At 44.0% G+C, this 27,631-nt stretch overlaps 1 protein-coding gene across 8 annotated transcripts in view; it reads left to right on the top strand.

Moving 5' to 3' along the window:
• Nucleotides 1-27,631, top strand: part of shank3a (SH3 and multiple ankyrin repeat domains 3a) — a 557,029-nt gene that overhangs the window by 397,172 nt on the left and 132,226 nt on the right. For all 8 annotated transcript variants that reach the window (XM_078419606.1, XM_078419609.1, XM_078419607.1 and 5 more), the window contains exon 16: nucleotides 25,981-26,105. In XM_078419606.1, the coding sequence (XP_078275732.1) occupies nucleotides 25,981-26,105 (125 nt within the window). The remainder of the gene's footprint in view (nucleotides 1-25,980; nucleotides 26,106-27,631) is intronic.

Here is a 27,631-nt window from a genome sequence, read left to right as displayed (position 1 = left end):
TTGCTTAAGGATTAAATGCCTATCTTGGGCCAACATGTTGAAAGACTGGAGCGACTAGGCTTGTATACACTGGAATTTAGAAGGATGAGAGGAGATCTTATCGAAACGTATAAGATTATTAAGGGGTTGGACACGTTAGAGGCAGGAAACATGTTCCCAATGTTGGGGGAGTCCAGAACAAGGGGCCACAGTTTACGAATAAGGGGTAGGCCATTTAGAAAGGAGATGAGGAAAAACTTTTTCAGTCAGAGAGTTGTGAATCTGTGGAATTCTCTGCCTCAGAAGGCAATGGAGGCCAATTCTCTGAATGCATTCAAGAGAGAGCTAGATAGAGCTCTTAAAGATAGCAGAGTCAGGGGGTATGGGGAGAAGGCAGGAACGGGGTACTGATTGAGAATGATCAGCCATGATCACATTGAATGGCGGTGCTGGCTCGAAGGGCCGAATGGCCTCCTCCTGCACCTATTGTCTATTGTCTAACATTCTCAGCATTGTCCTAACTACACTCAGTTGGTTCCAATGGGCTGTTCACATTAATCACTCCGACAATGGATTTCTGAAATAGATATCCTTTTTTTTGCACTGTGCTCAGAAGGTTACCAAGTGGACAGAGACAAAGATTGATGGTTTTCTCAGCCACCTTGAAAAGACTCCCAAGAGTCCTTGATCCATGACCACTCAGAGGGACCGGCTAATAAGAAGTAGATTTCTGAAAAACAAAGTTCACATTAGTTCATCTTTTTTTAGATTTAGCAGCCTTTCAGTTCTGCATCAGACATTGATTCGGAAATGATTAACTGGGTGAACAGGAAAATTCTCTATCTGCTTTAGCTAAGAAATACAAATGTAAATACGCCACTGAGAATGCTCTATAAATGCAGGTTGTTATGTTAATTGGCCAATTTAAATTGTCCATAGTCAAGGTGGGGAAGCAAAATCTGGGAAGAGTTGATGGGAATGAGGGGAAATTAATGGGCTGGTGGAATCGCACTGTGAGCTGGTTTAGATTCAATGGACTGAATGGCCTCCTGTGTTGAAGAGAAATATGAAATGGGAAGTTGAAAGTAAAGTATTTAATTAGACTTCCAGAAAGTACAGAATTAACGCCCCACAATAGCTTGAATTCACCTTATTGAACTGAAGCCAAGTTACTGACTTGGCTAGATAATTGACTGAGAAGTAAGAAGCAGAGAGTGTGGATGATAAAAAAAGACATACAGTGCTGGAGCAACTCAGCGAGTCAGGCATCATCCCTGAAGAACATGGATAGGTAACATTTTGCGTTTAAAGATGCTTCTTATAGACAATAGACAATAGGTGCAGAAGTAGGCCATTCGGCCCTTCGAGCAAACACCGCCATTCAATGTGATCATGGCTGATCATTCTCAGTCAGTACCCCGTTCCTGCCTTCTCCCCATACCCCCTGACTCCGCTGTCCTTAAGAACTCTATCTAGCTCTCTCTTGAATGCATTCAGAGAATTGACCTCCACTGCCTTCTGAGGCAGAGAATTCCACAGATTCACAACTCTCTGACTGAAAAAGTTTTTCCTCATCTCCTTTCTAAATGGCTTACCCCTTATTCGTAAACTGTGGCCCCTTGTTCTGGACTCCCCCAACATTGGGAACATGTTTCCTGCCTCTAACATGTACAACCCTTTAATAATCTTATACGTTTCGATAAGATCCCCTCTTACCCTTCTAAATTCCAGTGTATGCCAGCCTAGTCGCTCCAGTCTTTGGAATTCCGGGAATTAACCTAGTAAACCTACGCTGCACGCCCTCAATAGCAAGAATATCCTTCCTCAAATTTGGAGACCAAAACTGCACACAGTACTCCAGGTGCGGTGTCACTAGGGCCTGGTACAACTGCAGAAGGACCTCTTTGCTCCTATACTCAACTCCTCTTGTTATGAAGGCCAACATTCCATCAGACATATCATCTACAGTGTAGATGATAGACAGATATTCGTAAATAGTCAAGATGATTAAATATAAAACCATGTTCCCAAGTTTGCCAAGAACCCAGAGATGAAAGTATTACAGACAAACAGATATTGACAGATTGAGAGAATGGGTATCTGCACCAAACAGATTAAAATGTTGGCAAAACTAAGATCATCAAATTTGAAGCTAAAAAACACAGAACATGACTTTTTTAAATGACATGATAGAAGCAGTGGGGTGTAGGGACATAGGGATTGGCCAGGTAATAGAACCCTCGGATTGGGTTACGGTCACGGGGTGAGGAAGCGCGGGGTATTTAAATGCTTGGCGCCAAACGTTAGATTAGAGATTAGATTAGTGAGTGAAGTTAGTGTTCGTCCAGAAAGAAGTCTGTTGCGTTTGTCACGGGTTTTATACCAATAAAGTATTTGGATAATACCACTCGTCTGGACTCACTACATTGGTGACCTCGAACGTAGGAAAAAAGCAGCAGCATGTCGCAGGCGGGAGCGAGCGCGGGCGAAATCCATCTACCGCCGTTCTGGGCCCATCAGCCGCACCTGTGGTTTGTGCAGGCAGAATCACAGTTCCATCTTAAAAAGGTGGAGGAAGACCAGGAGAAGTACCACCACCTGGTGAGCTGTCTGCAGGCGGAGGTGGCTGCGCGGGTCAGCCGATACCTGACCAGTCCACCCCAAACGGACCAGTACGTGGGGCTCAAGAAGCTCCTGCTGCGGACCTTCGGCTGGGCCCAGAGCCAGCGGGCTCTGAAGCTCCTCCATTTGCCAGACCTGGGGCAGCGGCTGCCGTCGGAGCTGATGTCCGAGATGCTGGCTTTGGCGGGCGACCATCAGCCGTGCATGATATTCGAAGCGGCCTTTCGGGAGAAGCTACCTGGGGACGTCAGGTTGGTGTTGGCAGACGTCCCTTTTGAAGATCCGGTAGCGTTTGCCGAGAAGGCCGACACGCTCGTGAGGGAGCGCAACGCCCGAGACGGCTCCGTTAACCGGGTCTCGAGGCCCAGCGGCAGTCGGGGGTGCGGCCGGGAGAGCGACGCATCGGCCGCTATTTCGCAGCCGGCCCGCCAAGAGAGGGCGGCGGCGCCTGTTCATTGGCAGCGGGCTCGACCAACAGAGCCGGATAGGCGTGGCTGGTGCTCTTTCCATCGGCGGTGGGGCAGCGAGGCACGAAGCTGTAGATCCCCGTGTTCGTTTCCGGGAAACGCCTGGGCCGATCGACTGTAGAGGCAGTCTCGGTTGGCCGTAACCACCGCCTCTACGCTACGGATCAGAGTACCGGGATCGTTTTCCTAGTGGATACGGGAGCGGTCGTAAGTATTGTGCCCCCCTATGACTGTCCATCAGGGCGACTTCAGCCATGGTGGCTGACCGGTTTGTCTGGCATGGCCTGCGAAAGCAGGTGGCAGCCTGGGCACGCGCCTGCATTCCGTGCCAGACCTCCAAAGTCCATCGTCATGTCCAGCCCCCATACCAGAGATTCGAGGTTCCCCCCGCCCGTTTTTTCCACATCCATGTGGATTTGGTGGGTCCATTGCCCTATTCTAGGGGTTACACTCATCTACTGACGGTGGTTGATCGGTTCACTCGTAGGCCGGAGGCGCTCCCGTTGTCGGACACCTCGGTGGCCTCCTGTGCACGGGCCCTGGCGTTGCATTGGGTGGCTCGTTTCGGGGTCCCGGCTATCATCACTACAGATCGGGGAGCCCAGTTCACCTCGTCCCTCTGGGCCGCGCTGGCGCAGCTGGATGGTGCTCGATTACAGCAGACCACCGCCTATCATCCCCAAGCCAACGGGATGGTTGAGCGTTTCCATCGGCAGCTGAAGGCGTCCCTCTGTGCTCGCCTGACTGGCTACGATTGGGCTGACCAGCTGCCTTGGGTCCTTCTCGGCATTCGTACGGCCCCGCGGGCTGAGCTGGGCACATCTTCGGCCGAGCTCGTCTACGGTTCGCCCCTGCGGGTGCCGGGCGACATTCTCCCTTCCACTCCCGCCTTGCCGCCATCCGTCACGTCAGTCTTGGGCTCCCTCCGGGAACGGGTGGGTTCTCTGGCTCCAGTCCCCACCTCTAGTCACGGAAGCACAGCAGTTCACGTTCCTTCGGAATTGCGGAGCTGTGATTTCGTGTTTCTTCGGAAAGATTGCCACCGCCCCCCTCTCCAGCCGGTTTACCAGGGCCCGTTCCAGGTGCTCAAAAGAGGGACTGTAACCTTCACCTTGCAGGTAGGAAATCGTCAGGAGCTGGTTTCAGTGTCCCGTCTCAAGCCGGCCCATTTGGACCAGGACCTCCCCGTGTCGGTGGCTCAGCCGCCGCGCCGGGGCCGGCCTGTGGCTGCTCGACTGGTCCCGTCAGCGGCGCCCAGTTTACCACCTCTTGGGCCTCCGCCGCCTATGGTTGGTCCCGGGCTGCCGTTGTTCATCAAGTGCCCCCCGTCACCTACACCCTCCGCTCCAGTGGACCCCCCATCGCCTCCAGCGGCGGCGTCCACCCCGCCTCCTGTCACGCTGGGGGTATCGGTTTCCCCCATCCGTACACGTTCTGGGCGGGAGGTTCGGCCGCCCGTGAGGTATGGTTTCGAGGGTTCTGGGGGGGGTCATGTAGGGACATAGGGATTGGCCAGGTAATAGAACCCTCGGATTGGGTTACGGTCACGGGGTGAGGAAGCGCGGGGTATTTAAATGCTTGGTGCCAAACGTTAGATTAGAGATTAGATTAGTGAGTGAAGTTAGTGTTCGTCCAGAAAGAAGTCTGTTGCGTTTGTCACGGGTTTTATACCAATAAAGTATTTGGATAATACCACTCGTCTGGACTCACTACAGGGGTATCAAAAAAGACGCAATGAAGTAACTATACATGGATCATTAAAATTTTGTGACAATTTCAGAAAATAAAAACCTATTGGAATACAGGCAAACAGTAAAAAGACAGAAGATATACTATAACAATATAAACTGACGGTATTTATTCACAAATTGCTGGAGTAACTCAGCAGGTCGGGCAGCATCTCGGGAGAGAAGGAATGGGTGACGTTTCGGGTCGAGACCCTTCTTCAGACTGATGTCAGGGGGGGCGTGACAAAGGAAGGATGTAGATGGAGACAGGAAGATAGAGGGAGATCTGGGAAGGAGGAGGGGAAGAGAGGGACAGAGAAACTATCTAAAGTTGGAGAAGTCGATGTTCATACCAAGGGGCTGCAAACTGCCCAGGCGAAATATGAGGTGCTGTTCCTCCAATTTCCGGTGGGCCTCACTATGGCACTGGAGGAGGCCCATGACAGAAAGGTCAGACTGGGAATGGGAGGGGGAGTTGAAGTGCTCGGCCACCGGGAGATCAGTTTGGTTAATGCGGACCGAGCGCAGGTGTTCAGTGAAGCGATCGCCGAGCCTGCGCTTGGTTTCGCCGATGTAAATAAGTTGGCAACTAGAGCAGCGGATGCAATAGATGAGGTTGGAGGAGGTGCAGGTGAACCTTTGTCTCACCCGGAAAGACTGTTTGGGTCCTTGGATGGAGTTGAGGGGGGAGGTAAAGGGACAGGTGTTGCATCTCGTGCGGTTGCAGGGGAAAGTGCCCGGGATTGGGGTGGTTTGGGTAGGAAGGGATGAGTGGACCAGGGAGTGGTTTATAACAATATAAACCATTGGTTAGATCACAAACAGAGTTTTATGTGCAGTTCCGGGCACATGTTGTGACTTTGGGGGGAGTACTGTGCCAGTATGATACTTTTGCCAGTTTGGCAATATGATACTTTTTGATAGGAATTATTTGATACTCGTTTAAAATGTTAAAGAGAGTTGATACGGTACAGGCATATGTTTATTATAGCCATGTGTACTGAGATAATGAAAAACATTCTTTTGCTATTCAGTCAAATTATACCACATATAAATATAATCAAACCTAACTTTAGCACAACAGATAGTGCTACGGGAAAAATAAACAGAGTGCAGGGTATAATGTTAAAGCTACAGAGAATGTGAAGGTTGAAGAAAGAAAGTACAAGGGCCACAACAGGGTAGATTGGGAGATTGGATCTACACCCTTGGCTTAGACAATAGACAATAGACAATAGGTGCAGGAGTAGGCCATTCAGCCCTTCGAGCCAGCACCGCCATTCAATGCGAGCATGGCTGATCACTCTCAATCAGTACCCCGTTCCTGCCTTCTCCCCATACCCCCTCACTCCGCTATCCTTAAGAGCTCTATCCAGCTCTCTCTTGAAAGCATCCAACGAACTGGCCTCCACTGCCTTCTGAGGCAGAGAATTCTACACCTTCACCACTCTCTGACTGAAAAAGTTCTTCCTCATCTCTGTTCTAAATGGCCTACCCCTTATTCTTAAACTGTGGCCCCTTGTTCTGGCCCCAACATTAGGAACATGTTTCCTGCCTCTAATGTGTCCAATCCCCTAATTATCTTATATGTTTCAATAAGATCCCCCCTCATCAGGTAACAAAGGAGAAGCTGTTCCAAAATCTGGTGCCCAATGGGAAAGGGAGAAAAGAGAATGACCAGGCTGTAAAGCTGTTTTCCCTAAACAGTATGAAATGTTGAGAGGGGGAGGCTGGTTTACACAAAGGACGAGCTGTTTCTCCAACATTGCAGTTTCTTGCAATCTTGGGGAGAGCACTTGCTGAGCTACGTTTTGAAGCATCTAGATAGGGTGATTTCTTGTGGTGCTTCTGTACACATTGGTAAGATTCACTAGAAACAAACCGAATTTCCTGAGAATTCTGAGGAAGTGGATGCGTCAATGTACTGAGATGATAATTATTTCCGCTGATTGGAAGTTAGGACAAGGCGAGAGCATCAACAAAAAATTACAACCAGGCCTCAAGAGCATCATTAGGAAACATTACTACACACTGAGTGGTGTAGAAATTTGGAACCCTTTTCTGCAAGTAACAGTTAGTTATTGCCAGTCATTTGTTAATTTTAAGTCTGTTTATTGCTTGACTTTTGAAAACAAAGCTGTTTTAGAAATGTGTATATGGAGTGAGTTATATAGGGAAAAACTGCAGCTGCTGGTTTAAATCGAAGGTAGACACAAAATGCTGGAGTAACTCAGTCTGAAGAAGGGACTCGACCCGAAACGTCACCCATTCCTTCTCTCCCGAGATGCTGCCTGAGCCGCTGAGTTACTCCAGCATTTTGTGTGTACCTTGGAGTGAGTTAAAGATCAGCTATAGTTTTTCTAAATGGTGGAATAAGATTGAAGGACTGATGACACTGCTCCTTTTCCCGAGTTCCATAACAGGATTCACTCAACATGTCTGAATCACGTTTACACAGTTAGGTTCTTTCCCTCTTTCTATAAAGAGATTCAGCATTTATCCCTCAGTGTCTCCCCTTCAGATACATGAACACCTGTCGCATTGTTTCATCTCAGTTTCACCTTTTATGGCTTGCAGTGAAAATTCATCATCCATATCTCAATTGGATCTAATAAAATTTTACTTAATGGATTCACTGTATATAAAAGGATTTCATGTCTGACCTAATGAATACGACAAAATTCAATATTCTACCCACTTTTTTTATAATACTGTTCACCACTGTTCTTTCTATTGAATATAATGAGACATCTTTATTTACTCATATATAACTGGATTCAATGCATTATTCTGATGAATATAAGAATTGTCTTCATTATATGAAATAGAATATAATACCCTACCCTTCACATATATAAATTGATTCAATATCCATCCCTCTTCATCCCTCTTCAGTCTGAAGAAGGGTCTCGACCTGAAACGTCACCCATTCCTTCTCTCCCGTGATGCTGCCTGACCCGCTGAGTTACTCCAGCATTTTGTGTCTACCTTCGATTTAAACCAGCATCCGCAGGTTTTTTTTCCTCCTCTTCATCCTAGCAGGATTTGCCTTTGTTATACATCATGAAATTTATTATAAGAAAATAACTGCAGATGCTGGTACAAATCGAAGGTATTTATTCACAAAATGCTGGAGTAACTCAGCAGGTCAGGCAGCATCTCGGGAGAGAAGGAATGGGTGACGTTTCGGGTCGAGACCCTTCTTCAGACTGGAGAAGGGTCTCGACCCGAAACGTCACCCATTCCTTCTCTCCTGAGATGCTGCCTGAGCCGCTGAGTTACTCCAGCATTTTGTGTGTACCTTGGAGTGAGTTAAAGATCAGCTATAGTTTTTCTAAATGGTGGAATAAGATTGAAGGACTGATGACACTGCTCCTTTTCCCGAGTTCCATAACAGGATTCACTCAACATGTCTGAATCACGTTTACACAGTTAGGTTCTTTCCCTCTTTCTATAAAGAGATTCAGCATTTATCCCTCAGTGTCTCCCCTTCAGATACATGAACACCTGTCGCATTGTTTCATCTCAGTTTCACCTTTTATGGCTTGCAGTGAAAATTCATCATCCATATCTCAATTGGATCTAATAAAATTTTACTTAATGGATTCACTGTATATAAAAGGATTTCATGTCTGACCTAATGAATACGACAAAATTCAATATTCTACCCACTTTTTTTATAATACTGTTCACCACTGTTCTTTCTATTGAATATAATGAGACATCTTTATTTACTCATATATAACTGGATTCAATGCATTATTCTGATGAATATAAGAATTGTCTTCATTATATGAAATAGAATATAATACCCTACCCTTCACATATATAAATTGATTCAATATCCATCCCTCTTCATCCCTCTTCAGTCTGAAGAAGGGTCTCGACCTGAAACGTCACCCATTCCTTCTCTCCCGTGATGCTGCCTGACCCGCTGAGTTACTCCAGCATTTTGTGTCTACCTTCGATTTAAACCAGCATCCGCAGGTTTTTTTTCCTCCTCTTCATCCTAGCAGGATTTGCCTTTGTTATACATCATGAAATTTATTATAAGAAAATAACTGCAGATGCTGGTACAAATCGAAGGTATTTATTCACAAAATGCTGGAGTAACTCAGCAGGTCAGGCAGCATCTCGGGAGAGAAGGAATGGGTGACGTTTCGGGTCGAGACCCTTCTTCAGACTGGAGAAGGGTCTCGACCCGAAACGTCACCCATTCCTTCTCTCCCGAGATGCTGCCTGACCTGCTGAGTTACTCCAGCATTTTGTGAATGAAATTTATTATGTTTCTTAGTTTTGTATGTTGAGATAAAATGCCACCCCTCAATTATATGATGATATTTGCCATATAAAACTATCCACTCGTTGTAGAAAAAAGGTTTGCCATCTTTCCTCTACAGTGCATTAAACTTCATTTTCTCTGCTGTACATAACAGGATTCACTGTGTTACTCATTTGCATGTCACACGAATTCATTATCTGTCATGATTTTCACTATTCACTAAATCCTAATCATTTTCACCATTTACCCCTGTGTAGTACAAAACTAGGGTCTCTTTCTGGCCCTCATTATACAGTTGTACAGGGCATTGGTGAGACCACACCTGGAGTATTGCGTACAGTTTTGGTCTCCTAATCTGAGGAAAGACATTCTTGCCATAGAGGGAGTACAGAGAAGGTTCACCAGATTGATTTCTGGGATGGCAGGACTTTCATATGAAGAAAGACTGGATAGACTCGGCTTGTACTCGCTGGAATTTAGAAGATTGAGGGGGGATCTTATAGAAACTTACAAAATTCTTAAGGGGTTGGACAGGCTAGATGCAGGAAGATTGTTCCCGATGTTGGGGAAGTCCAGAATAAGGGGTCACAGTTTAAGGATAAGGGGGAAGTCTTTTAGGACCGAGATGAGAAAGTTTTTTTTCACACAGAGTGGTGAATCTGTGGAATTCTCTGCCACAGAAGGTAGTTGAGGCCAGTTCATTGGCTATATTTAAGAGGGAGTTAGACGTGGCCCTTGTGGCTAAAGGGATCAGGGGGTATGGAGAGAAGGCAGGTACGGGATACTGAGTTGGATGATCAGCCATGATCATATTGAATGGCGGTGCAGGCTCGAAGGGCCGAACGGCCTACTCCTGCACCTATTTTCTATGTTTCTATAATGGAATTTACCACTCCTACACTATGTAGTGTGAAATATACTGTCAATCCTTCTGGTGCACATAATGAGATTAATCATTATTGTTTATAGCGGGTTTGGGATTCTCTGTTAGAATAGGCGTCCGCATGAAATAGCGCATCAGACATATGGAGAAAGTATCTGCAGAAAGCCATACAGTTATCTGCTTAGATTATGTCAGCAGCATTTCCAAATCCACGACCTGTACCACCAAGGGGATTAAGAGCAACAGCCGTAAGGAACCAATGTGAGTTCCCATCTGAGTTCCACACCATCCCCACTTAAATAATATCATTGCTCAAAAAAGTCGCACACACCCATGTTCTCATGTAGAATCACAGATGGGTGATAAACACTGATCTTGTCAGTGATGCTACATCATGAAAAATGAATTAAAAGAAGAAGAAAAATCAGATTTCATAATCAGTCCATGATTTTCAATGACGTTTAACTTTGCATTGTAATTGAATTGAACACTTATGAAAAGCACCACAAATTGGAAGTATAAGGATGGAGTTAAAGGGAAGAGAGTACAGGAAAAGTTACGAAAGACACCAGAATTAATGGGACAGAAAGTTCAAGAAGGGATAAGAGAGTGAGAGTAAGGTCAGGTGAAATAGGAACTGGTGTGAGAGGGGAGGTAAACACCAAATTAAAAGTGTTATATATGAATGCACAGTATAAGAAATAAAGTGGATGAGCTTGGGGCTCAGTTAGAGATTGGTTGGTATGATGTGGGAATTACAGAGACATGGCTGCAAGAGGATCGGAGCTGGGAACTGAATATTCAGGGTTATACGTCCTATCAAAAAGGTAGACGGGTAGGCAGAGAGGGTGGGGTAGCTCTGTTGGTAAGGAATGAAATTCAGTCCTTTGCGAGGGGTGACATAGAATCAGAAGATGTAGAATCATTGTGGATAGAAATGAGAAATTGCAAGGGCAAAAAGACCTTAATGGGAGTTATCTACAGGCCCCCAAATAGTAGCCTGGATATAGTGCAAGTTGCATCAGGAGTTAAAATTGGCATGTAACAAAGGTAATGTTACGGTGGTTATGGGAGATTTCAATATGCAGATAGACTGGGAAAATTAGGTTGGTACTGGACCTCAAGAAAGGGAGTTTGTAGAGTGCCTCGAAGATGGATTCTTAGAACAGCTTGTACTGGAGCCTACCAGGAAGAAGGCAATTCTAGATTTTGTGTTGTGTAATGAACTGGATTTGATAAGGGAACTCAAGGTAAATGAACCATTAGGAGGTAGTGACCATATATGGTAAGTTTAAATCTGCAATTTGCGAGGGAGAAGGTAAAATCAGAAGTGTCAGTATTGCAGCTGAACAAAGGGGACGATGGAGGCATGAGGGAGGAGCTGGCTAAAGTTGACTGGAAAGGGACTCTAGCGTGGATGATGGTGGAACGGGAATGGTAGGAATTTCTGGGAATATTCCAGAAGATGCAGGATCATTTCATTCCAAAGAGGTGGAAAGATTTTAAGGGGAGTACGAGGCAACCGTCGCTGACAAGGGAAGTCAAGGACAGTATAAACCAAAAAGAGAAGCCGTATGACATAATAAAGGACCAGGAGGATTGGGAAAACTTTTTTAAAACAACAGAAGGTAACTAAAAGGCAAAACGGGGAGAAAATATGAAGTACGAAGGTAGGCTAGCCAAGAATATAAAGGAGGATAGTGAAAGCTTCTTTAAGTATGGGAAAAGGAAAAGATTAGTTAAGACAAATGTGGGTCGCTTGAAGACAGAAACAGGTGAATTTATTATGGGGAACAAGGAAATGGCAGACGAGTTGAACAGGTACTTTGGTTCTGTCTTCACTAAGGAATGTATAGCGAAGGAGTTCAGACAAACAAATGCGTGTGTTGGCGTAAGGGAACTATTTGAGTCTGTTCAAGGAAGAAGCAAATTACTCTTGCATAATCCTGTTGTGAGGTGGAACTGAGAACGATTGTACATCTATTGTACATCTATGGTCTAGAGCAGGAAACTGGAAAATATCAATATTTACACTACTTTCTGTCTTTCTCTTAATTTTCTGGCACCTGAGGTTTTTGATTTTTATGAGCAATGGAGTAGACTGGGGTTTGAACAATGCATAATAACATTGAATTCCTTAATGTCATCCACATAATTTCACACCATATCCATACACCTAACTAACAGCTGCTGCACTGCTTCCGATGTCTCCAGATGACTATAAAATTGCTCAACGAGCATGTGTGTATGCATAATTTCCATGAGGGGTGTTGTGTGTTCATCTGGACCTTTCTAGTTCAAAAAAATGCCTCTTTTCCTTATTCTATCTGATTCAACAAGGAATCTAGCCAAACTTGAGAGTTTTAGCCCTGTTTCACCATTCACATTTTTGTCTCAATAAGAAGGCCCAGGGTTCAAACGCCACCTCAGGAAATTCAGCACATTTTCTCATCTCTTTTTTTTGTGCAGTGTGGCACAACATTAAAAATACAATTTTTAGGATGAATGGTAATGCAAGCATTTTCTCTTTGTGCCATGGCCAGTATTTATCTTTCATGAACATTATTGAAACAGATTGAAGGTATTTATTCACAAAATGCTGGAGTAACTCAGCAGGTCAGGCAGACCTGCTGAGTTTCTCCAGCATTTTGTGAATAAATACCTTCAATTTGTACCAGCATCTGCAGTTATTTTCTTACACTTATTGAAACAGATGTTCATTTTGCTCTCTGGGATTCTGCTGAATACAAATTGGCTTCTACGTTCGGCAAGTTCCAACAGTGACTAAACTTTAAAAATACAATTGTTTTGGAACATAACAGGTCATGAAAGACAACCATATAAGTCCCTTTTCCTGGTCATCATAAGAGTTTGGTATTTTTGCCTTGATTAGCTAACTACTGAACAATGGGAAGTGCTTGTGTAGTGTTTTGTGACTTCTCTGGGCCCCTAGCCACAAATCAGTCACATGAGATGAATAATCAGTACCGAAAAAGGCAAAAGACTGCAGGACCTCAAGTAGAGGCTGAGCTTAAAAACAAAAATCCAAGCATTAGTCAGAATCTGGGATAATCATCTTGATGCTCAGCCAACTTGGATTGGCGCTGACTTAGGTTCACTTAGTTTGAATTCAGCTGAGAAAATTACACAGCGTACCAAATACTGCTCATTCAGTTACACAAAATCTCTGAGAAAGCAATACCATCAGCTGGTGAAAGGCAAGAAAAACTTTTTTTCTTCCTGAATGGCTGAAATTGGATAGAAGATCATGCAACTGGAGTCTATGTTCACAATCTACATTTTGGTGAGAATTGAAGGGATTTTATGTGTTTTTTTTACATAGAATAATGGCAGAGAAGAAGTGTCTACATATACAGTGTACATTCAGATAATCTATAGATACAATCCAAAAGCATGTTGGGGTTCATAACAAAAACGGTGGAGCACAAATTCATACGAGTTATTCTGGCTATTAATAATGACTTTATGCATTTATTTTTATAGAATATCTTCCAGGTAGTAAAATGATCAAGGCAATTCAGGGGAGCTGAGCTATGTAAAGGTATTTTAGGAGCATTTTAAGGATAGCAGAGAGGTAGAGAAGCAATTTTAGGGTGGAAAGTTAAGAGCTGTTTTGTCCCAGCAGCTGAAAATGCAGCCGTGCATGATGAAGTAATTAAAAACAGGGATGTAAAAAAAAGAAAATTTGGAAGAGTTCAGATTTTGGAGTTTTGTAAAATGTAAAGAATAGCAGAAAGAAATGTTTTGTTTTTCCCACCACAAGCATGACTTTCATATTTAATAATGGGACATATTTTGTATATTTTTAAGTTTCTGAAGCTACAGAGATAAGGAGTTGAGGCCATGATATATAAATCAGACTGAAATTTTTTAAACCAAGGCATTATTATGTTAGGATACAATGTCGGCCAGCAAGTGTAGGATGAAGGTAAATAAGGACTTATTCTGTTAGGATTTGGACACTAGAGTTTTGGGTGAGGTCAAGCTTATGCTGGATGAAAGGATATCAGCTGGATCGGCAATGGGATTATCAGGTCTTGTTGTAATCAAGAAACAGAAGCAGAAAGGATATAAGTGACATTACAGAGTTATAATAGCTGAACTTCTTGATTGAAGCGGTATATGGGAAAAACTCTATCTCAAAGTCAAATGTAAAGTCAAGTTTAAAATATATAGTGAACAAGGCACATCTAACATGTGAAAGGATTAGCTAACGTTAGAGAAGCTTAAACTCACAGCATCACAATGGTGCAGTGAAATTTGTTTCTATGTCATAGCTCTATAGCTCCATTGATTCAAGCATTGGATGATATCTGTGCAGAGTTTGTTTGTTCTCCCTGACACTATGGGTTTTCTCCAGGTGCTCCAGTTTCTTCTTGTGATTAAGTTACTTCACGGTGCCATTTTGCATAGTGTTCAAAGGACAACCTTGATTGATGAGAGATCTTTAAGAGTGTTCAAGAAAATAAGGTGGTGTATATCAGATATAGGCAGTTAGAATCCAAAAAGTCCCCTAAGGAGGAGAGGGGATGCAGGAGTACAGAAGAAGGAAATTAGGAGGGGCGAAAGGGGATATGAGATAAAGGAAGGAACGGTAGCGCAGCGGTAGAGTTGCTGCTTTACAGCGAATGCAGCGCCGGAGACTCAGGTTCGATCCTGACTATGGGTGCTGCACTGTAAGGAGTTTGTACGTTCTCCCCGTGACCTGCGTGGGTTTTCTCCGAGATCTTCGGTTTCCTCCCACACTCCAAAGACGTACAGGTATGTAGGTTAATTGGCTGGGTAAATGTAAAAATTGTCCCTAGTGGGTGTAGGATAGTGTTAATGTACGGGGATCGCTGGGCGGCACGGACTTGGAGGGCCGAAAAGGCCTGTTTCCGGCTGTATATATATGATATGATGAACCTAAAAAAAAATTATATATTAAGAGCAAAAGGCTAGTTGGGGCAAGAATAAGTCGCCTTGATGTTCAGTGTGTTAATCTTTATGTGGAGCCAAGGAAAATGGGTGTGGTCTTGAATGAATACGAGAAGCTAGTGAGTTCAAGAGCTAAGAGTCAAGTTAAGATTGTTTAATTGTCATATATATTAGTAAAGGAATAATGAAATTCTTCCTTGCAGCAGCATAACAAGACTGCAAACACATTACTGATAGAAAATATATAATAAAGAAAGATTCAATAAATTATTATCCCCAATACCTATTGCAAAAAAAACCAAAGTCCTTAATGCAACCAACAACAGTTCATAGTTGAAGTGTTTTTATAGAGCCTAATGGTTGTTGAGAAGAAGCTATTCTTGAATATGGTGATCATGGTTTTCAGATTCCTGCACTCTGATGATAGGAGTGAAATGAGAGCGTGGCTAGGGTGGTGAGGGTCTTTGATGATAATGGCTGGTGTTTGGAGGCTTCAATGATGGGGAGGTCAGTACTTGTGATTGACTGGGTAATGTTAATCATTCTCTGCAATCTCCATTCCTGGGCGAGTTGCCGAACAAGGCCACAATGCAACGAGTCAATATACTCTCTATCATGGCTGTGTAGAAGTTCAAGAGAGTGTTCATCAACATACCAAATCTCCTCAATCTTCTAAGGAAGTAGAGGCATTGATGGCTTTTCTTTATGTTTGCATCAATGTGCTGGGCACAGGACAGATCTTCAGAGATACCCATGCCCAGGAACTTTAAGTTCTTGACTCTCTCCACTGCCAACTCATTGATGATGACAGGTTTGTGGATCCTCAGCTTTTCCCTTCCAAAGTCGCCAATCAGCTCTTTGGGCTTGCTGATGTTGAGGACAAGATTGTTGTTCTGCCACCATTCAACCCGATTTTTAATCTTTCTCCTATACTACGACTCATCTACTCGTTCTTCGCCCAATAATAGTGGTATCGTCGGTGAAATTAAAAATGGCATTGGAACTGTATTTGACTATATAGTCATGTGTGTAGAGTGCATAGAGCAGGGGACTGAGCATAGAGCCCTGGGGTGCTCCTGTGCTGATGGTTATCGAGAAGGAAGTGTTGTTACCAATTTCATATTGATTGTGGTCAACCAAGAATTAGATCAAGGATCCAATTGCAGAGGGATGAGCAAAGACCCAGTTCCCTTAGTTTGATTATAAGTTTAAAGAGGATGATGGAGTTGAATGTTGAGCTGTAGTCAATGAACAACCTCTTGACGGACATGTTCTTTTTGTCCAAGTGCAAAGAGGAGAGCTAGTAAGATTGCATCCCCCGTTGATCTAATATGATGGTAGGCAAATTGCAGTTGGTCCAAGTAGTGCTAAGGTAGGAGTTAATAGGCATAATAGCCAACCTCTCAAAGAACTACATCACCATGGACATTAATGCCACTGCTCCGTAGTCATTGCGGCATGTTACCTTAATCTTATTATGCACTGGTATTATAGATGCACTTTTGAACCAGGTGGGAACCTTGTACCTGAGTAATGAGAAGTAAAAACTCCAGCCAGTCTGTGCAGGTTTTAAGAATGTGCCAGGTACACAATCAGGCCAGATGCCTTCTGAGGGTTCACCCGCATGAATGATTTTCTGACATCAGCCTCGGTGACTGAGATTATAATGCTATCGGGAGATATGGTGACCCAATAAAGGCACATCCTTGCTCTCCCTTTCCAAGGGTAGAACAGTGTCATCCAGAAGTATATCAACATTACAAAGGAATTTGAAGGTCCTGAAATGCACAAAGGTGGATAAATTCACAGGGCCTGACCAGGTGAATCCTAGGATGTTATGGGAAATATAAGGGAAGTGAGTACTACAGCTCCGACAGAATTTTTGTGTATTTATTAGTCAAAGATGAGGAACTGGAAGAATGGTGGATAGCTAATATTGTTCCTTTATTTAAGTAGGGATAAGCCAGGGAAATACAGGCCAGTGAGCCTAGATCATAGTTGGGAAACTTATTGAAAAGAGTTCCGCGTAATAGGTTTTATTTGTATTTGGAAAGACAGGGACTGATTAAGGACAGTTACCATGGCCTTCAGCAAGAGAACTGGCAGCTCAATGTTCCGGGGTACAGGAGCTTCAGGAGAGACAGGGGTGAGCGAAAAAGAGGAGGGGGGGGGTTGCATTATTGGTTAAGGAGGATGTCACGGCAGTGGTCAGAGGTGACATTATGGGCTGTTCGTCTAGTGAGGCTATATGGGTGGAGCTGAGGAACAAGGGATGATCACCTTGTTGGGGCTATTTATTCACAAAATGCTGGAGTAACTCAGCAGGTCAGGCAGCATCTCAGGAGAGAAGGAATGGGTGACGTTTCGGGTCGAGACCCTTCTTCAGATGGATGTCAGGAGGGCGGGACAAAAGAAGGATATAGCTGGAGACAGGAAGATAGAGGGAGATCTGGGAAGGGGGAGGGGAAGAGAGGGACAGAGGAACTATCTAAAGTGGGAGAAGTCGATGTTCATACCACTGGGCTGTCAGCTGCCCAGGCGAAATATGAGGTGCTGTTCCTCCAATTTCCGGTGGGCCTCACTATGGCACTGGAGGAGGCCCATGACAGAAAGGTCAGACTGGGAATGGGAGGGGGAGTTGAAGTGCTCGGCCACCGGGAGACCAGTTTGGCCAACGCGGACCGAGCGCAGGTGTTGAGCGAATCGATCGCCGAGCCTGCGCTTGGTTTCGCCGATGTAAATAAGTTGACATCTGGAGCAGCGGATGCAGCAGGGTGTACTACATGCTCCCGAATAGTCAATGGGAATTAGAACAAATATGCCAGGAGGTTGCAGACAGCTGCAGGGGATTTTAACTTTCCCAATATTGACTGGGAAAATCATAATGTGAAGGGTTTAAATGGGGTGCAATTCCTCAAAAGAGATCAGGAGAGTTTTCTTGAGCAGTATGTAGAGGCCCCCACAGGTGAGAGGGCAACACTGGATCTAGTATTGGGAAATTGGGAAGGGCAAGTTAATGAAGTGTTTGTGGAGGAGCCTTTTGCGGCCAGTGACCACAGTTTGATTAGGTTTAAGATAGTTATGGATAGGGATAGAGAGGGTTCACATGTTAAAATGCTCAACTGGGGTAAGGCCAACTTTGAGGGTATGAGAGAAGGTCTCGCTCAAGTTGACTGGAGCAGGTTATTTGAGGGGAAACGAACATCAGCCAAGTGGGATTTTTTTTTAAAGTGTGCTGACAAAAGCTCAGAATATGTACGTCCCCATTAGAGTGAAGGGCAAAACAGGCCAACTTAAGGAAACGTAATGAAAGGAAGCAGAGGGTGATGGTGGAAGCTTGCTTCTCGGACTGGAGGCCTGTAACTAGTGGTGTGCTTCAGGGTTAGGTGCTGGGCCTGTTACCGTTTGTCATCTACATCAATGATTTGGATGAGAACATACAAGGCAAGATTAGCAAGTTTGCTGATGACACAAAAGTGAGTGGTTTTGCAGAGGAATGGTTATTGGAATTTAATATAGAGAAGTGTGAGGTGTTGTATTTTGGAATGTCTAACAAGGGCAGGACCTACACAGTAAATGGTAGGCCTCTGGGGAGTGTTATGGAGCAGAGGGATCTAGGAGTGCAAGTGCATGGTTCCTTGAATGTCAAGTCGCAGGTAGGTAAGGTGGTCAAAAAAGGCTTTTGACACATTGGCCTTCATCAGCCAGAATATTGAGCATAGAAGTTCATGTTGCAGTTATATAAGACGTTGGTGAGACCGCATTTAGAATATTGTGTTCAGATAATTAAAATTCTCCAAGTTTATGATGAGATCATAACTATTTTTGTTCCACTTCATAGGTGACTTAGTATGGGGTTTTCCACACTCCATACAAACAGTCAAGGGTCTGCATGCAGACAGATAAGAGTTTCATTTCCATCATAACTGCTGAGGAATCTATGTTTAATTCATGAATCTATGTTTAATTCATGAATACCATGTAACTAACCAATGTAATAGTAATTCATTTGCTTCACTAATGTCCTTTAGAGAAGGAAATCTGACAGTCTGAGCAGTCTAAATTCTGGGTGTACAACAAAGTTTCGCTGTGTGTCCATCCCATCTGTAAATTCTGTAAATTTCCCCGGTGTGGGACGAATAAAGGAATATATTATATTATTATCTGTAATATCGACTCAGTTGTTCTCTCTCCATTGGCATGGCCTGTCCTAGCTTTCACATTTCTTGTTCATATTTTTTCTAATCTTCCTTGTTAACGAATCACATAACTTCATCAACACTTGGCCTCACCCTATCACAAACATTCCCTTTGGTCTACCCTGCACATATTTTCTATGCTTCTATACCCGGTGCCCAGAAGGGCATGGTAACATGCTTCACAGTAACACTGCGACTCTGGGTCAGCGGCATTTATATCTATTGTGATTAAGTGATTTGAGCAATGGAGTATGCTTAAATTAACTGCCTCCTACGGATTCAATTCACCTACACCCACAATAGATAGACAGTGGATGTGAACTTTCTGGCTCTCTTCTCTGAGCTGGACCACCGGGACAACAGAAACATGTTGTTCTTCGACTACAGATCAGCTTTCAACACCATCGTCAAATCCAAATGCTCCATCAAGCTCAGGGAATTTGGTCTCTGTTTGTCTCAATGCAAGTAGATTCTTGACTTCCTAATCACCGGACCTGAATCAGTACAAATTGGCAACAACGCCTCCTCCTTTTGCATCAGCACTGAGGCACTTGAAGATTGCACACTCGGTTCGCTGCTCATCTTTGTCTGGACCCATGATTCTGTAGCCAGTCACAGCTACAACGACAGCTTCAAGTTTGCTAATGATACTATGTCATTATTACTGGAGAAATAACAGATAATGCATGTCAGAGTAAAGGAGGAAGATCGATCATAGAACTTTGAACAGTACAGCACAGGAGCAGGCCCTTCAGCACAAACTTACAAGTGACTGCGGCTCACCGGCAGTCTGTCTGTCTTTATTTTTCTTTCTTTGTCTATTGTTAGCGTTTAGATGTATGTAATGACCTATTTTTAGCTGTGTATACGTGGGGGGGGGGGGGGGGGGGGTGGGGGAAACCTTTTTTTTAAATCTCTTCCTCAACGGAGATGCGACCTTGAAGGCTCCAGTCGCAGGGCCTGGAGTTCCCATCTTCACCTTCGGAGGATTCGGCCGCGAGCTCTGTGGACCGCAACATCGGGAGCTTGCAGGTCCCTGGCTGGCGACCGGCTTTCGGTAGTTCCAGCCGTAGCAGCTTCGACCGCCCCGAATCGTAAGGCTCGATCGACCCGTTCGCAAGACCTTCATCGCCCTGCGTGGCTCGGCCACGGCACCTTCCATCGCCCGGTGGGGGCTCAGGACCTTAATCGGCCTGCTCGGCTCAGCCCTGGGACCTTCCATCGCCCGGCGGGGGTTTCAAAAGTTGGGAGCCTCGATCGCCTCAAAGCAGCAGTCTGACTGCCTGACTGCGGGAGAAGAATGTGGAGGAGATAAAACTTTTCTTTGCCTTCCATCACAGTGAGGGTGTGCCAGGAGGAATCACTGTGATGGTTGTCTGTGTTAAACTTATGTAACGGGCGGCACGGTAGCGCAGCGGTAGAGTTGCTGCTTTACAGCGAATGCAGCGCCGGAGACTCAGGTTCGATGCTGACTACGGGTGCTGCACTGTACGGAGTTTGTACGTTCTCCCCGTGACCTGCGTGGGTTTTCTCCGAGATCTTCGGTTTCCTCCCACACTCCAAAGACGTACAGGTATGTAGGTTAATTTGACTGGGTATATGTAAAAATTGTCCCTAGTGTGTGTAGGATAGTGTTAGTGTTCGGGGATCACTGGGCGGTGCGGACTTGGTGGGCCGAAAAGGCCTGTTTCCGCGCTGTATCTGAAATATGAAAAAATAATAGTAATTGTGTGTCTTGTGTTCTTTATTGTTTATGACTGCATGGTAACGACAATTTCATTCAAGTCTATTTTTGAATGACAATAAAAGCAATTTGATTTGATTTGATTTGATTTGACATTGTCAGTGCCGAACATAATGCTAAGACCAACTCTTATTTGCTGGCGCATTATCCATTTCCTGCTTATTCATGTGCCTATCCAAAAGTCTCTTAAATTGCACTATGGTATATCTGCCTCCAACCCCACCCCCTGCAGTGCACCCCAGGCACTCACCACCCCCCGTATAAAAAACTTACCCTGGACATATCCTTTAATCTTTGCCCCTCTCACCTTAAGCTATGCCCTCTGGTAGTTTACATCCTAGGATAAAGGTTATGACTGTCTACCCTATCCATACCTCTCATCATTTTTTTACCTCGATCAGTTTCCACTCAACTTCCAGCATTCCAAAGAAAAAGTCCAAGTCTACCCAACCTCTCCATGTTGCTACTACATGTTGCTAATAATAGGCATCACTTTGATAAATCTCCTCTGTGCCCGTTTCAAATCATTGGCATCCTTATTGTAAAGTGGCGACTAACAAAAGTCTTGCAAGGCGGCATGGTGACTTCCTCACTCTTAAACTCAATGCCCTGACTAATAAAAGCAAGATACCATACTATACTTGAACCCTGTTAATTATATATTTTCCCCTTAAATTCAACCTCCCAAAGTGCAACACCTCCCATTTACTTGGATTAAACTCCGTCTGCCATTTCTCCGCACATTTCTGTACGTGATCTAGCATATTTTGACAGCCTTCCTCACAATCTGCAACCACAGCAATCTTGGTCATCTGGTTGAATGGTGTCAGAACAACAGTCTTGGTAAATGTAAAAATTGTCCCTAGTGGGTATAGGATAGTTAATGTGCGGGGATCGCTGTCTAGGCGGACCCGGTGGGGCGAAAGGGCCTGTTTCCGCGCTGTATCGCTAAACTAAATATCAATGACCTCTTTCCTCTCCCAGCTACTATCGGGGAGAAGATATAGGAGTTTGGAATCCATTACTTTCAGGTTCAAGAAGAGCTTCTTCCCTGCATGACACTAACCACAACTCTCCTTCAGCACCAAACTACTGTGGACTTTGTAGTAATTGTTACACTATGTACCTTGGCTTGCACTATCATTGCCTGGTTTACCTTGAATATCTGATCATTTAGATTCATAGAGTCATTCGGTCCAACTTATCAGTGCCAACTAAGATCCCCATCTACGCTAGTCCCACCTGCCCGTGTTTGGCCCATGTCCCTCTAAACCTTTCCTATTCATACCTGTCTAAATATCTTTGGTCAATTTGTCAATGTTGTCATTGTACCTGCCTCTGCCAGCTTGTTCCTTATACCCACCACCCTCTGTAATACCCTTATCTATTCACCCTATCTCTTCCACTCATGACTTTATACACCTCTATACGATTACTCCTTAGCCTCTTGTGCTCCAAGGAATAAAGTTCCAGCCTGATCAATCTCTCCCTGTAGCTCAGGCCCTCGAGTCCTGGCAACATCCTCGTAAATATTTTCTGCACTCTTCCTGGCTTAACAACATCTTGCCCATAGCAGGATGACCAAAACTGAACACTACACTGCAAATATGGCCTTACCATCATGTTGCTCAACTGTAACATAACATCCCAACTTCCATACTCAGCAAGCGTGCAGGTGCAGCAGGCAGTGAAGAAAGCGAATGGTATGTTAGCATTCATAACAAGAGGATTTGAGTATAGGAGCAGGGAGGTTCTGCTGCAGTTGTACAGGGCCTTGGTGAGACCGCACCTGGAGTATTGTGTACAGTTGTGGTCTCCTAATCTGAGGAAAGACATTCTAGCCTTAGAGGGAGTACAGAGAAGGTTCACCAGATTGATCCCTGGGATGGCAGGACTTTCATATGAAGAAAGACTGGATAGACTAGGCTTATACTCGCTGGAATTTAGAAGACTGAGGGGGGATCTTATGGAAACATATAAAATTCTTAAGGGGTTGGAGAGGCTAGATGCGGGAAGATTGTTCCCGATGTTGGGGAAGTCCAGAACCAGGGGTCACAGCTTAAGGATAAGGGGGAAGTCTTTTAGGACCGAGATGAGAAAACATTTCTTCACACAGAGAGTGGTGAGTCTGTGGAATTCTCTGCCACAGAAGGTAGTTGAGGCCAGTTCATTGGCTATATTTAAGAGGGAGTTAGATGTGGCCCTTGTGGCTAAAGGGATCAGGGGGTATGGAGAGAAGGCAGGTACAGGTTACTGAGCTGGATGATCAGCCATGATCATATTGAATGGCGGTGCAGGCTCGAATGGCCGAATGGCCTACTCCTGCACCTATTTTCTATGTTTCTATGTTTCTACCCTGATTGATGAAGGGCAATGAACCAAAAGCCATCTTGACCACCCTATCTACCTATGACGCCACTTTCAGGGAACTGTGTACGTGCATTCCTAGATCTCTCTGCTCCACAACACCTTCCAGGGTCCTGCCATTCACTGTGAAGGTCTGTCCTGGTTTGATTTCCCAAAATGCAACACCTCGCACTTATCTAGATTGAACTGCATTAGTTCAATCTAGATTCCATTACTTTCAAGTTCAAGAAGAGCTTCTTCTCTGCATGACAGCTGATCAAAATCCTGCTGTAATTTTTGATAACCATCTTCACTGTCTACGGTACCACCCACTTTTGTATCATCTGCCCACAATCATGCCTTGTATATTGTTATTCGTTGAAATAAACCGTAAACAGCAATGAGTCTAGCACCAATCCCTGAGGCAGACCACTACGTGTATATTTTAAAGTGCATTTATTTGTTATAATGTTGCATATAATGTGCCTGTGAAGCTGCAGCAATTAAGAATTTCAATGTTCCAGTTCCAGTTACTATGACTATTAAACACTTTTGACTTTTGAAATAGGTTTGCACGTGAAATAGAGCTAGGATTGGCTGATTTGGAATGAGCCAAATGTTTGAAATGGTCATGTGTTTGTATTATCGCACTCCTCCTTGGAGCACGGTAGCGCAGCGGTAGAGTTGCTGCTTTACAGCGAATGCAGCGCCGGAGACTCAGGTTCGATCCTGACTACGGGTGCTGCACTGTAAGGAGTTTGTACGTTCTCCCCGTGACCTGCGTGGGTTTTCTCCGAGATCTTCGGTTTCCTCCCACACTCCAAAGACGTACAGGTATGTAGGTTAATTGGCTGGGTAAATGTAAAAAAATTGTCCCTAGTGGGTGTAGGATAGTGTTAATGTACGGGGATCGCTGGGCGGCACGGACTTGGTGGGCCGAAAGGGCCTGTTTCCGGCTGTATATATATGATATGATATGATAAGAGCATGAAGTATTTAAAGAGTTTGCAGGATAATTAAAATTCTCCAAGTTTATGATGAGATCATAACTATATTTGGTCCACTTCATAGGTGACTTAATATGGGGTTTCCCCCAATCCATACAAACAGTCAAGGGTCTGCATGCAGACAGATAAGAGTTTCATTTCCATCATAACTGCTGAGGAATCTATGTTTAATTCATGAATACTGATGATATTAGCCATGTAACTAACCAGTGTAATAGTAATTCATTTGCTTCACTAATGTCCTTTAGAGAAGGAAATCTGACAGTCTGAGCAGTCTAAATTCTGGGTCTACAACAAAGTTTCGCTGTGTGCCCATCCCTCCTGTAAATTCTGTAAATTTCCCCGGTGTGGGACGAATAAAGGAATATAGTATATTATTATCTGTAATATCGACTCAGTTGTTCTCTCTCCATTGGCAAGGCCTGTCCTAGCTTTCACATTTCTTCTTCATATTTTTTCTAATCTTCCTTGTTAACGAATCACATAACTTCATCAACACTTGGCCCCACCCTATCACAAACATTCCCTTTGGTCTCCCCATCCCCCAATCCCCGCTCCATCTCTGCAACTGAAAACTATATTTTCTCTTTCCAATTTCTAACATGGTCTTTCCACTGAAACATTAACTTGGTTACTTTCCACGGGTGATGCCTGACCTGCTGAGCAATTCAGCATTTTCTGTTATTATTTAAAAAATGTAACTCATGAGAAGTATGATCATGGCCCTATTTGATGGAGAGGGTGGAGGAAGTGGATTGGGATGAAACGCAAAAAGAATCTGATAAGGGTGGCCATGCTGCAAATGAAGTGTAGAAAATTACATAATAAGGAGAAAAATCTGGTGCACGAGTTAAGAATTCGATTTGAAGTTAAGCTTCCTTTGCAATTGTTCTGATCTGTTTTGTAACACCAAACAGTATGTATTATCCTTTCCAAGGTACCCAAAAAGCATTGATTTTCAATCATCCTTTATGGGACAGGAGTTCCTCTAACAACATTTCATTTGTATCCTTGGTGTTAAGTTATCTTATTTTATTATTTCTACCAAAAAATATCAGATTTCTATTTAATTTAATTTGATGCACGAAACTTTTCTATTTTCTCTTACTCTGTCACTATCTTTGTCATTGTTTTTGCACTACAAGTTTTGAAACATGCCTAGTAAACGCAGGTCCAAGTCATTAGTATAGACTAGGAAGATTAATTAAGCTAGTGCTGACCTTTGGGTAACACCACTGAATACCTGGGGACAGAAGAGACTGCTGATGCTGTAATTTGGGAATCTTGACCCAAAACATTGACCATGCCTCTGCCTCCACAGGTATTACCTGACCTGCAGAGTTCCTTCACGATAGATTTTTGCACCATTGCATACCTTCCTCCTGAAAGGCAGCTGTTGACCACAACTATATTTCCTGTCCCAAAGTGAGTTTTGCATCAGTTCTTAAATTTGATGAATTTAACCTTTGCTGACAACCTTATAAGCGGCATTTCATCAAATGCCTTATCAAAGCCCATATCAGTTCAAATGAGTTACCTTTATCAATAAATTGTTACTTTATCAGGAAACGCATTCCAGCCCTTAAACAAATAAATTTTCTCCTTAATTGTCCAAATGTTCCCAGCAGCTTTTCCTTAACTGACAGTAAACCACCTAAGCCAGAGTCTTAGATGCTTCAAATTTACAGCACAGGGGATAACGTACTCATTGCAGGACTCAGCGAGAATGAGTGTGAGAATGGGGTGAGCGTGAGTGATTCACGGAGACTGTTTTCTTTTTCCGTAGCTGAGACTCCAATTGAAGAGTTCACTCCCACGCCAGCGTTCCCAGCTTTGCAATACCTGGAATCAGTTGACGTGGAGGGAGTGGCATGGAAAGCTGGGCTCAGGACAGGAGACTTCCTGATTGAGGTAACAATGCATTATTTATTGAACGGGTAATAGTCATTGAAAACAAATCCTAAGCAAAATTATTTCTGTCTGGAGAAGAGTAGGAGTAATAACTACAAATACTAACGGTCTGGAGATTGTTAAGTGAGTTAGAAAGCTGAAGCGGACAGATTATCATCTCTAGCCTGGTTTGTAGTTTTAGTCCTTTGTTAGCCTGGATATTGGCCTCCTCTGTTTTCTGGCGTATATCCTCTGTCCATGTGCTTTATTGTATTGTCCCATCTACCTACTCACTCTGATGTTGCGTCGTATTGGCTTTTGATTTCGTTATGCCTTGATTTTCTAATTATTATACTTATTTTCAATTTTTTGTGGTCTTTTTCTGAAATCCATTGCAGCCTAAGAAACATTCAAGCTTTAGGCAATTCTGGTTTCTTAATCGTCCCCGATTTTCATTGCTCCTCCATTGGCTGCAGTTCTGCAGTTCTTTTGGGAAGATATGCTCTGCTCACCTGGAGTGTACCTGCTCTCCTGTCTGATATCCTTTTAGCTTTGGGCTGGGTTTCTTCACAAGAACTGTATGACTGAACAGTTAGTCTAGTGTGTTATTGAACAAGGTTATCCATATGGTATTTTTCCTCTAATATAAAAGCGTAAAATGCTCAAATACGCAGAAGGTCAGGCCGCACCTGCGGGCAGAGAAACAGAGTCAACATTTCAAATGAAAGATCCTTCGTCAGACATGGCGGCATGGTAGCGCAGCGGTAGAGTTGCTGCTTTACAGCGAATGCAGCGCCGGAGACACAGGTTCGATCCTGACTACGGGTGCTGCACTGTAAGGAGTTTGTACGTTCTCCCCGTGACCTGCGTGGGTTTTCTCCGAGATCTTCGGTTTCCTCCCACACTCCAAAGACGTACAGGTATGTAGGTTAATTGGCTGGGTAAATGTAAAAATTGTCCCTAGTGGGTGTAGGATAGTGTTAATGTACGGGGATCACTGGGCGGCACGGACTTGGAGGGCCGAAAAGGCCTGTTTCCGGCTGTAGATATATGATATGATATGATATGATAAAACTAGGTTATAAAGCTGCAGGAAAGAAGCCTCCAACCTTCCTGCAAGTTAACAAGCATCTTTTCTCTCCTTCCCAGTTTGGACGAAGGGTCTTTGAGTGGAAATTTTAACTCAATCTCTTCCTATTGACGCACCCTTACTTGGTGAATGTTTCCAGCAATTTCAGTTTTTATTGTAGATTTCCTACATTTCCAGTGTTTTTGTTCTCATGTTTTCTTTTGTATTTTGCACTGAAGTCTCAGTTTTGGAGAGCTGATGCTGTTTACTTTCTGTACTGGAGTATATGCCCAGAATCATCTACTCAGAAGTTTGAGCCTGGTGTGTTTCTCTGCTGTCCCTCTGTATTCCATTGTGGGATTGGCATCTCTCCGTTCCTGGAATATGGGTTTGGCGCCTTGCTGTCCTGGGCAGTGTGTTTGCTGCACATCTGTGTGGGGTATGATGGCACGCTGGTGACTTGCAGACAACATTCACT

The sequence above is a fragment of the Rhinoraja longicauda genome, chromosome 23 (genome assembly GCF_053455715.1).
Source record: "Rhinoraja longicauda isolate Sanriku21f chromosome 23, sRhiLon1.1, whole genome shotgun sequence".
Taxonomy (NCBI): domain Eukaryota; kingdom Metazoa; phylum Chordata; class Chondrichthyes; order Rajiformes; family Arhynchobatidae; genus Rhinoraja; species Rhinoraja longicauda.
Note: the sequence above shows the minus strand (reverse complement) of the source record. Positions and strands in the feature narration are given on the sequence as shown.